The 12,273-nt window shown below is 52.9% G+C and overlaps 1 protein-coding gene across 1 annotated transcript; it reads right to left on the reverse strand.

Annotated features, from left to right (window-relative positions):
• Positions 1–7,054: 7,054 nt before the first annotated feature.
• ATP6V0E2 (ATPase H+ transporting V0 subunit e2) lies at positions 7,055–12,247 on the reverse strand. Its single transcript, XM_007184645.2, has 4 exons — positions 12,029–12,247; positions 10,421–10,468; positions 9,244–9,361; positions 7,055–8,812 (listed from the first exon to the last, which is right to left on the reverse strand). The coding sequence occupies exons 1-3, from the start codon at positions 12,223–12,225 to the stop codon at positions 9,268–9,270; spliced, it is 339 nt and encodes a 112-aa protein (XP_007184707.1). The 5' UTR covers positions 12,226–12,247; the 3' UTR covers positions 7,055–8,812; positions 9,244–9,267.
• Positions 12,248–12,273: the final 26 nt, after the last annotated feature.

Consider the following 12,273-nt stretch of genomic DNA (forward strand, 5'->3'; position numbering starts at 1 on the left):
TTATATACTTATATTTTGTTCAGTCCTTTATATATTCAGGATACAAATCCTTTGACAAATATGTGCGTTGCAAATATTTTTTCTTAATTTGTGATTAGCTTTTCATTTTTTTAACGATGGTTTCAAAGAGCAGTAGAAAAGATGGGGCTGTCTGATCTCACCACCATCCCCTCCAAACACACCGTCTTCTTCCCTCTCTCTTCCTGGCACTAGATTCTCTAGGATTAGGGGGACTTGTAGATAAAATACATAAAGAAATTCTATAAACCAATAGGAAAAATACCCCCGCCAACAAAAACTAATAGAAATGCAATCAACCAATATGAACAGGCAAATTAGAGAATTGGAAACCCAAATGGTCAACAAACAGATGAAAAGAGAGTCAGGCTCACCAGTGATTATTAGGGAAATGCAAGGTAAAACAAGATACCATTTCACACACATTATCCGACTGAAAAAAATAAAGGCTGAATAACAGATGAAGTCCAGGAGTTCACGTAAAGTTAGTAGGAGTGTAAACAATCGCTTTGGAGGGCCATTGGACAATATCTTGTGATGTTGAAAGTAAACATCACCCAGAACTCCGCTCTTTACATGGAGACATACATCCTAACGAAGTTCCAGCACATTTGCACAGACGTATATAGGGATGCTGATTGTTTATAACAGGAAGACCTGGAGTAATGCAAGTGTCATCAACAAGGGAGTAGAAACAACATGTATATCACCCTGGGCTAGATCTATCTGTCGTTAACACTACATCAGTCAGCTGTGTCACCATAATCCTGCATAATGAACACCTGAAAACCCTGACTTGGAACAACAAGCATTTATTTTTTTGCTCATTTGACTCTGCTTCTGCTGAGGTTTGGCCAGACTTGGCTCCAGGTCATTTTGTGATTAGTCTGCTCCCCATGTTTCTTCTCTGGGGTCGGTAGGCTGCCCAGGGCATGCATTTCTCATGGTGAAGGCAGAAGCGCAAGCCATCTGCTCTATGGGCGCCTGGAGCTGGAGAAACCCTGGGAGCATGTACATACAAGTCCCATCAGTCATTGGTTGAGGAGTGTGCTGATGGCAATAATTTCCTGACAGCACTTCCAGCCTTCGGCACAGGACAAAGACGGTGCTGGCAGTTGGAAGTTGGCTGGTATGCATGGAAGTATTCAGAGCACGGGGAGAGGCAGGGGACGTTGACTATGGCTACTAATACACGTGTCTACTATAGTCTATTATCAGTTTTGATCTTTGCTAATATAATAGGTACTGATGGGGTTACATTGTTTCAATTTGCTTTCCTTGATTATAAATGATGGGAAGCATCTTTTCATGCTCAAAAGTCATTTCTACCACTTCTTTTGTGATCTGTCTGCTTGACTCCTTTTCTATTTACCTACTCTGTCCTTTTTATCTTGTCGATGACCTCTGTGTCTGTCATGAGTTGTAAATCGTTTCCCGTTTGTCATTTATCTTTTTTCTTTAATTTTTTTCTTTTTGCCTTGCAGAAAATCTGAATTTTAATTTAAATTTATCAAACTTTATCTTCATCACTGCTGGATTTCTTGTTTCCCCCTCTTAGTTAGATCTTCCCCATTACAAGATAATTTCTTTCCTTTTTCTTTCTTTTTTTAAGCAAAGGAGGAACAGGCTCAGGGCAGTTATATAACTGTGACCCAAAGTCACAGTTAGCAAGTTGGAGGGTCTGGATTGAAGATTTTACCCGACTCCAAAGCGCATGTATCCTATTCAGTTTAGATGATTAAAAATTCAGGGGTCCAATCTGTCACAGTATCTTCGACTCAAACAACAAACAAACAAAATGCAAACTTTAACATACTTGTTAATCACATTAGTGTACATGGTCGCCTTGCTCTCACCAGAATTTTCACCCTTTCCTCCACCCTCATCACCATAAATCATTCAGCGTCTCAGGGTTAGCAATTATGCTAACAGTTGATCAGGAGAATAGGCTGGCTTCTAAATAAAAATAAACAGTTAAAATCTGTGGTGTGGGACTAACTCCGAAGACCTCAAGAAAAAAAATGAGCTGTTTGGGATGGTAATCCCGCATTCACGGCTGGGCGGGAGGGAACCTCCACACACGTTGGTCCCGAGGATTCCCAGCGGGCGCGTCCCTCCGAGCTGCCCGCGGGTTGGCGCAGACCGCGCAGGCGTGAGCCCCAAGATAATTTCTTTTTAATTCCCCTATGTTTTCTTCTGGTACATTTATAGTTTCATTTACATCTGTTACATCTCTGATCCAGCTGGCATTTATTTTGTTGCCGGGAGGGAGAGAGTGCCGACACTGTTCATTGCCTTTATTCATCTTTTCCTCGTGGATTTGCTTTGCCATGTTTATCAATTTGAGTTTATTTCTGGACTCGTTTTCTTCCATTGATGTGTCTATTCATGTCCCAGCACCACTGTCTTAATTTCTGTAGCCTTTCATATTGTGACTTTATAATACTTTTAAATATATGGGAGGGCTAATGTCCCTGTAAATACTCTGCTTTTTTCAGAAATTTCCTGTTTCTTTCTTTCTTTTTCTTCCTTTCTTTTTTTTTTTCGGCCGTGCAGCGAGTCTTGTGGGATCTTCGTTCCCCAACCAGGGGTCGAACCTAGGCCCTCGGCAGTGAAAGCTTGGAGCCCTAACCACTGGACCGCCAGGGAAGTCCCCCTGGTTATTTCTTACATGTTTATTTTCCCTGACAACTTTAGAATTCAGCAGATCTAGTCTAGTACCCATTCTCTCTTCTCTCCTCACTCCCCCAAAGCATTGTTTTCATCAAGAGGACACTACATTTATAGATTACATTAAGGACATTTGACATGCAGCATAGAAATACAGATGCATACACAGGCTCCAGGTATTTTTCATGGCACTTATTTCCCAGGTCCTATCTCACACTTCAAAGTACTCAGGGGGCTTGCCACTTCCTTTTCCACAGGGTGGATCAGTGTGGTGTCCATGGTGGGAACAAGAAAAGGTGAAGGAAGCTGAGATCCTGGCAGAATGAAGGGTGCCAAAGAAGTAAAGAGTTACTATGTAAAAGTCGTGTGATTTATTGATGGCAGTTTTTGACGAGGCAGGCACTTTAATCCATTCTCTCAGCTCACAAAGCCTCTACGAAGCAGGCACTAGTGCTATTATAAAACTGAAGCTCAGAAAGACTAACTTTCACTCAACTCATAATCGGGAGGAGCTGGACTTTGAACCCAGGGAGCGCAGGTCTCGATTCTCTATCTCGACCTCGAAGCCGAGCCGAGGCTGTTCAGTCAACAGCTCCTGGAAGGCCGGGCAGAAAGAAACAAGAGAAAAATATGTTTGCTAAATCAATTGCTGCAGACCAAGGGCACGGCCGTTGCACCTAGAATCACGACAGATCAAGGCTGCAGCCTCTGCAGTAACCCTTCCGGCCTCCAGTACTCCTGCTTACGAGATGCAGCGTGGGTGGGCGCAGAGAATCATCTCCCTAATGTCTGCCGGGCTTGGTCAGGGGAAGAAAGCCTGGCCTTTACAGCAGGGGGGAAGCCATGCTACAATCCCGGCCCTTAATCCTGAGGTTAGGAAGCTGAGGTGGGGCTTCTGCGGGTTTCTGAGAATATCTGTCCCAACCCTTTTCCGGGCAGATGCCTGCAGGGTGAGCCAAAGTTCTACTGGGCTTGCGCGATGCTCCCCCCTCCCCCCCCCCCCGCCGAGCCCCCCACCCCCATCTGGCCTCTGCTGGACCACATGGCGCTGGGATTAGAGTCCGCTCAGGCACCCAATAATCCCCTAAAGCTTCGGTGCTTCCTTCTCCCCAGGGCATGGTCTCCAGGTCAGAAGCTCCAGGTCCTGCTGGGAATGGCTCACGGGAAACCCTGGTGCTCAGGATACCAGCTTCCCTCAAGGTTCCCCAACCTCCTGTCTGGGTTGATAAACTGATTAAACTTTTATCAATCACTTGAGGGGTTGAGATTCTAGAGTAGTGATTCCCAACGTAGGGGTGGGGGAGAGGGACTTGGACCCCCAGAGAACATTTCAAAATGGCTGGAGACATGTGTGATTGTCAGAGCCCAGGGCAGGGAGAGTGGTTCTGCTGGCATCCACTGGGCAGAGGTCAGAGGTGCTGCTCAACATCCTACAATGCACAGGACAGCCCCGCCCCCAATGGTCCCCAACAGAGAACTATCCAGCCCGAACTGTCAGCAGTGCCGAGGTAGGGAACCCCTGTCCTAACGGACGTGGCTTTGGTCCCAGCATTCTATGGGTTTGTTTGTTCCGAGTGATTCTTACGCAGGTTCGTTACATGGAGTGCGGGCTGAATTAGCATAGACTTTGGTCACCTGCCCTCACTCTTCTGGTTCCAAGTCAAGCAAAACTGTGGTGGCTGCCAAGTGACGTCATTCCTGGAAACCCCAAGGTTTATAAACAAACGTCACGTCCAGCACATGGACCTGGAGATTCTCAGGAGCAAGAGAAACCAACCCCACTTCGTTTCTCTGCTCCTCCTATTCCCAATGTTATCAACGAACCCATCTTTGTACAAAGCAACCCAAAGGCCCTCATCAAGGGCCTTGCTTTAGGTGCTTTATCAGACCCTGCGGTCTGCAGTAACAGCCGTCTTCTGTATGTAACTTTTCGTCTCCATTGAGCATCTGGGCTGATGGGTGTCCCTATTATAGACTGGAATGTACCAGATCTCAGGATGTTGAGGTGGGAAGAAGTCACGGAAGACTGTTGGGAAGCCTGGCCTCAGAGCAGCTTCCAGTTGGCAAGGCCCCTTAGTTCTTTGCCCTTTGGATTCCCCGAGCAATACCTGGCACCTTGCTGTTGTCTTCACACATCCTTCAAGGAGGTTTCATCCAGGCTCTGGTACCACCTGGAAAATCATCCCTGTTCCCAATAACGGCCACGCTCTAAGGCCACAACCTCTCACATCAGTGCAGTGCGTTGCACTCCCAGTGGCGGCACAACCTGGTCTGGAGGTCTCCGTCCCTTGGGCGGCACTGCCCTCTGTCGGCCACCTTCTGTACGTGCAGCTGAGCAAACCTCACCTGCCTCGTCTTCTCCACAGGCTTGTTGGGTCAGTCCCAGGATGGTCTCCCAGGCTGCTTCCCGCTCTGCCACTGGGGGTGGTGCAGGGGTACCCCACCCGCAGCCACTGCCCATCTTCAGGGATCTTCTGCCACTTGTAATTGCTCTGAGCATCTACGTCAGAGGCTGACATTTACCGATGTACCTCGCACTTGGCAGGGGAGGGGGTGGGAGACACTTCTTGCCTGAAACAAACAACGAGTCCGTCCACACCAGGCACTAAGAGACTTGACCAGCCCGGCCTGCCTTCTGGCCGCCTAAGGCCGTAACCCTGGGACGACCTGGCCCCATCGAGTTCCTGTCTGACCAAGCTCCGGGCTGTCAGAAGAATTTACTGTTTGTTCTAGCCAATACCTGACCATAGGCCTCTGACGCCTAGCCCCTCTACCCTTTCTGAGAGCATTTACGACTGTGAATCTTTCCTCTGTCCCTCTGGGATGTAGGTGTATCTCCTGCAACCCAGGAGTGGCTCCCAAGGACCCTTCCTCTGAGATGAAATCAGGAAGGCTCGGGCCTCTGTCCCCCAGTCTCTGTGGCCTACTCACACTTACGCCAACCCATCCTTTGTGACTTTTTAAATTTTTTTTTTAATTATTTATTTATTTAGTTAGTTAGTTAGTTTTGGCTGTGTTGGGTCTTCGTTTCTGTGCGAGGGCCCTCTCCAGCTGCGGCAAGCGGGGACCACTCTTCATCGCGGTGTGCGGGTCTCTCACTGTCGCGGCCTCTCTTGTTGCGGAGCACAGGCTCCAGACGCGCAGGCTCAGTAGTTGTGGCTCACGGGCCTAGTTGCTCCGCGGCATGTGGGATCTTCCCAGACCAGGGCTCGAACCCGTGTCCCCTGCATTGGCAGGCAGATTCTCAACCACTGTGCCACCAGGGAAGCCCCTTTGTGACTTTTCACTCTCCTGGCTCTATCTGGCCCCGCTCACCCCTCCCCCCCGCCCTCGTTCTCCTGTTAAAGTGCCCAGTCACCCTGCAGGGGCACGGACCCCACGGAGCTCACATGTCCCTACTGTCAGTCGTTTCGGAATGAAACCTGATTTCCCCTCTGTAACTAATGTCTGGCTGTCCTCATTTCTGACAAAACCTGCTCACCCTGCAGTCCCCCTCGGAGTGGGGTGAGAGCTTTGAGAGAAGCACCACCCACGCAAAGCGGTGGGCACAGATCCCGGGAGGGCATCCCAAGCTCCCCCTCCCTGAACGGCTGCACAGGCAGAAAGGGAGGGTGGGAAGAGAGTGTGCTGGGAGGGGGTCTGCCAGCCCTGAGCTGCAGAAGCTGCCCAGAGAGCAGGGGGCGCACCCCGGGACCCGGGGAACAGAGGCCGCCACGAGTGGGTCAATGAGAACTCAGGGACAGACATACACCCCATGTCTTCAGGCTGCATCTTCCTCCTGAAGACCAAACCCATGTATCCTACCACTAGCTGGGCATCTCCATGGGGATGCCCCAGACACACCCAGCTCACCAGGACACACAGGAAACCCCAGGTCATCACGTGCCCTCTGTGGCCTGTCACTGAGAGGTCCCAGCCGCCAGGTACTGGGCACCACACTTGCCCACTGCTCACCACAGGGTCCACCCCGCCTCCTCCCTCCCCCCACGGCCAAGGCGCTGGTCCCCTTCAGCTCCTAACTAGACCTTCCATTCGCCCACTCGTCCCCATCCTCACCACCACTCTCATCTGAGGCCCATTAAACACCCTGTAGAGATCATCCTGGAAACCAAGTTGGGTCACATCACTCCCCTGCTTCAACCCTGCCGTGGCTCTGCATTCTCTCTGGATGCACTGCTCGGGGCTCAGGGGTCTCTCCTCCAAGCACCTTCCACCCTCAGCTTCCTGCAGCTCCGCCCAGGAGCTCTACCTCTGCTCACTCCATCCCCCTGCCCCAGGCAGGAAGCTGATCCCCGCCCAGGCCGAGCACAGAGCCAGGCTCTCGGGTATGTAGGGGTACTGAGGAAGGACGCAGGCCACGCTCTGGAACGTTGGGGACCGGCTTTATTGCAGAGCCCCGGGGGCCACGCACTCTGTAATCTGGGGCACAGATGGGTGGTGGGCAAAGTTCCACTTGAACGAGTCCTCCGTCTTTCTCCTCCTGCCTGGCCTGGTTCTGGGCAAAATCCAGGACAGCGGTATTCTCGCTCAGGAATCAGGAAAATGTAGTCTCAGTGTCCACATCCCAGAGCTGCAGCTCCAAGCAGCTGCCAGCCCCCTTTCCCGTGCCCCAAATCCACCCGCCGAGGAAATGGGAATCAGGGGGGCAGGGGAGCGGCAGCCAGCAAACTTGGCCTCGGCCAGGACTTTGCCACCAAACAGGAATTTCCTCACCACTCATTAGTCACTAGACACGGGTCAGGCTTCTAGCCGCCAATCAGCCGCCAATCGAAACTCAACAGCCCCACTCCAGGGGGGCCACAGGGGTCAGCACAGGAAGGGAGTTGGAAAGGGGGTGGGTGGGATGTTAAAGGGAGGCCCTGATCTGAACAACAGGCCAAGCCCAGAACCAAGAAATCCAGGTGAGACATACCACGTTCTACCACCGCTCCAAAAACGATGCCTACTAAACAGAATGCCAATCAACTCAACAGTCAATAAATACAAGAGACTGGCTTCTTCCCCAGGGAGGCAACGAGGCACAGCAGAGCGGGGGACTCCAATCAGCTCTGGGGCTGCGGGCAGGTGTCTGAGGTCTCCACCCCAACTCTCCTAGAAGTGAGGCACGGCTGGGGCCCCAGGTTCCCTCCACTCCGAGGCCCGCACGCTCTCCAGGCCTCGCCAGGCCAGGGGCTCCCCCGCCCTGCAGCATCTCAGCAGAGCCCAGCCCACACCTCGCCCACACCTGTCCCTCTTCGCCCTCCCTCGCTCCAGATGACCTCCGTGCTGCTGTGAGGGGCTCTGAAATCCACCCTCACCGCAGCCAGAGCCTAGGCCTGGCCTCGGCAGGAGCTGCCTTCAGTTTCTTCAGCTCCTGCAGTGCTCAGGCTGAGCCTCTGGGAAGGGAGGGAGGTGATCCAGGTGGGGAGGAAGGGGGAAGAGGATATTCTGAGGAGATACCACTTCCTGAGCGAGCCAACGTTAAGTGACTTTGTGACTATAAAGGATGCTAAACATACATGTTTCACTCCTGATCCAAATTACTATGATGCTTTGGATCGTAATGTTTTGTGGGACTGTTTTTCCATTTCGTCAACAATTCCAGAAATTTCACATCGAAACATGTCAAAAATTAAAGGAGAACTCCAAGAAAGGCCTTTGCCACACCTGACCGAGCCCCTCCACCTCACAGGTGAGGAGGCCCACACAGGCGGACGCTTCCTGGGGTCACACAGCAGGACAGCGGCAGGGCCCTGCCTCTTCCCCCAGGGCTTCCTCCCTGCCCTGGCCCACCCGAGGCTCGGGAGCATCCTGGGCTGAACTGGGCTGAATGGCCTTCTCCCCAGGACGTGCGGCCTCCTCTGGTTGCCCCATTGTGTAAAAGGCACAGCCCCACCCTTGTCAGCGCCTGGCCTGGACCTACTCGGGAGCGGGCAGTGGGAACTTGAGGGCTGGACATCTCCTTCTCCAGCCTGGCTCTGAGCTCGGGGCTTCCCGAGGCCCAGACTGGCTGGGGAGGGCGGTACTTTCCAGAAGCAGGCAGGCCTTGGGGGAGGGAGCACGGAGGGACTGGGACACAGTTGTAGGGGTGACAGAAGGGTCATCAGGGACAGTGGAGCCAAGGTCATCCAGAGAGCTGGGGCACCTGAAAAGTACATCACAGAACAAGTCACGGCCTCGCTGTGGAGACCCTTCTCCCCCAGCCCCGCCCTGGAGAGCTTGTGCCCGTCACCCAGCTCACCTCAGACAGCCCCCTGCCCAGTCGGCGTCTCACCGCTCCCTGCCCCAGCCCTCCCCTCACTCAGAACAGATTCTGCAGCCGGCCGCCTCCTCTGGGGCCTGCAAATGCACAAACAAGGCTGGGCCCACATGCTCCCCCCAGGACCCTGGGTGTTCCGTCCATCCCTGCCGCCCAGCACAGCACTGGGCAGGAAGGGAGCAGGTGCTCAGCACTTTTTTTTTTTTTTCTTAATAAATGAATGCCTGAATCCACGTGCAAAGTCTTACAACCCTGCCTGACCTTGTCCTCCCCCTGCCCCGGGCCCTTCCCCACCCCTGCCCAGCGCCCAGCAGTACCTGGGGCCGAGGAGGCGGCAGCGATCACTCCCACAGGAAGTGCACATACCAGATCGTCTCATTCTTCAGCTGGGGCCCGAACAGGGGGTTCAGCTGGGCCAGGATGGCGATGAGCCAGCTGCCAGGGACAGCACAGTGAGGGTGAGCCCAGACACAAGGAACTCTGCCGTGCACAGCTCACACCACGCCTTTGGTCACATGACCGACCCAGCAGCAGGGTCTGGGTTCTGGAGGGAAGGGTCTCACGGAGCCATCCACGCTGCGGCCGGCACGGGGGCTCAGTCTGGGGCGTGTGGGTTTGGGTTTAGGTTTGGTTTGATCTGATGTTTTGTAGATTTATAAGATCCCTGCGCTGAGGCTGGACCCTGGGATTAGGGAAGAGGTAAGACGGCCTCCAGGGGCACAAAGGGAAGCCATACCGGCTTAACTGAGTGTGAGAGAGGCCTCCCTCAAAACCAGAGCTTGGATTTAGTCCTCAGTTTGGCAGCCAGGGTGATTTAACATGGAGCAACCGAACATAGGAGGATTGGGGAGGGATGGCAGAGCGCCTTTTTTGTAAAAGGGGAAGGGCTACCATGAATGGCAGTTTTAGAAAGAGAACATCTAGACATGAAGGACCTGGAAATTGATTCCCTCACACTGTCCAGGCACTCGCATCTCTTGGAATGTTTTCTGTATCCCAGGGACCTTTTCCAAGTTTGAAGACTACTGCTCATGCAGTGGTTCTAAACTGGCTGCATCACAATCACCCAGGGGCATGCATTAAAAATATGGATTCCCAAGTGCAGATCATGAGAATTGTGATTTAGTGGGTCCAGGGTGGAGCCCTAAAAGCTGTGTTTTTACAATCTCTCCAGGTGATTCTGATGTCCCATCAGGTACAAAAGGCACTGAGCTGGCCCAACTCACTCATTTTGCAGATGAGAAAACTGTAGCCTATGAACATGACAGAGCTTGTCCAGGTGCTACATTCAGAACCAGAACCCAGAGTTCATGACTTCCAGCCCATGGCTCTCTTTGCCTCTCCAACTGCCTCCTCTTCTGTGTTTTACAGCCTCAGCCTTTCAAGAGCTGAATGTGACCGTACCAGGACAGAGGGGAGAGCAGGGCTGGGAAAGGAGGAAAGAAGGGAGCACGAAGGCCCCAGCTGACTTTGGGCTGGGAGAGCAGTACTTACAAGAGGTAACAGCAGACGGCGGTGGCCACCAGCATGGTGATGATCACTCTGCAATGGAAGAGGACGTCAGGTCAGGATGGATGGAAGCAGGTCAGGAGGCCTGGCCGAGGCCAGAGAAAGAGCTGCTGGTGCCAGCCCTTTCCCGTCTGATGCCCCCTGAACGCAGGGAGGCTGAGTTCTACTCAGGGTAAGAATCGCTAGATGGAAAATAAAAACGCCAAGTGTCACCTCTTGGGGAGGCCAACCTTGACCACGTCCAAGTTACATTATGAATCTTTCCCTTCACCTATCTGCCTTCTCCATCACCCACTATTTCTCCATCTTAATGCAAACATGTTGGGAAAAGACACTGCACAGAGCTGCATTTGCAGCCACCCACCATGGAGTGGCCTCTGGAATCCAAAGTTCATTGGGCAAAGGGAAGGAAGACAGAAGACCAGAAGACAGGACAAGAAGCAAGGAGACCGTGAGCCATCTCTGAGGCACAATGAGCAGTTATAATGAGAATAGCAACTGGCTGCCTTGAATCCACTCAAACACTGGAGACAGAGGCTTTAAATGCAGCAGGAAAACTTCAGAAGGAAGAACTCACCAAGGTTTGCAGGGGAGGCGAGGCACTAAAATGGTTTACAAAGTGAGGCCATGGGACCTCAGCCCTGCAGGTCCTTTTTATTTTTTTGCCACTCCGCGCAGCATGCAGGATCTTAGTCCCCCAACCAGGGATTGAACCCGTGCCCCCTGCAATGGAAGCCTGGAGTATTAACCACTGGACCACCAGAGAAGTCCCTAGCCCTGCAGATCTTTAAGAACAGAGGCAATACCCAAATGCACCCTCCAGCCAAAGCTAAATCTAACCCAAACCAGGCCCTAGGACCTCGGATGTAAAGTACTTGAAGTTGGTGCCAGAGCAATTAGCATTTGATCCATTCTTTCAACATTACCAAGCACCGTGGGCCAGTCCTGTACTGGGCACCGGGGTCTACAGTGGTGAACAAGACAGTCTTCCACCTCGAGGAACTTGTAATCAAGGGGTGAGAGCGCTTTACAGCTGAAGATGATATGAAGCAGAAACTGGTAAATGGTGCAAGAGGTAGAGAAACCTGCTAAGGGACCTTCAAAAAATAATGACACTGGCTAAACATTATTCAATACAATATGTGCCGTGCACTAAGAGTCTTCTATACATTATTTCGTGTAATCCTCACAGCAGCCTTGAAAGGCAGGCATCAGCATCACCCCCAATTACCTAAGAAGAAATGAGGCTTGAAGGCGTGACAGACGCTCAAGGTCACAGCTGGGCTGGCGTGGACAAACTGCATCAGTGTCTAGCCATAGCCTTTACCTTTACAGGCTGGAGGGGGTGACCCGTAACCGTCTCCACCTTTCTAAAGCACGACCGTCTCTGCCCTTTGGCCCCGACCGCCTGCCTGTTCCCGGCTGAACGCGGCCCAGCCTGTACAGGCCTGGGAGGAGGAGTGGGGCGCCGTGCGCGCGCCTGGACAGTGCTGGCTGCACAGCGGACCCCGCCGCCGCCGCCGCCGCCGGGGGAGGGGGTGGGCGCGGCCGCGGAGGTGTCCACAGGGAGGCTGGGCCGCGCGCGATCCTTACCCGCGGTTGGGTCCTTTCGGCACGAACCAGGGCCCGGCGATGCCGATGAGGCCCCAGAACGTGGTGAAGATGATGACCGGGAGGGCGAAGGAGTGCGCCGTCATGGCCCGGAGCGGGATGCCCAGGCCGGGATGCGAGTCAGAATTGCAGATGCTCCGGTGCGCGCAGGTCCCGCCCGGGCAGTGGGCGCCGAGCATGCGCAGCAGGACCCGGCCGCCCAAGAGCCCTTTCAGCGAGCCCGACCC

The sequence above is a fragment of the Balaenoptera acutorostrata genome, chromosome 7 (genome assembly GCF_949987535.1).
Source record: "Balaenoptera acutorostrata chromosome 7, mBalAcu1.1, whole genome shotgun sequence".
Classification (NCBI taxonomy): domain Eukaryota; kingdom Metazoa; phylum Chordata; class Mammalia; order Artiodactyla; family Balaenopteridae; genus Balaenoptera; species Balaenoptera acutorostrata.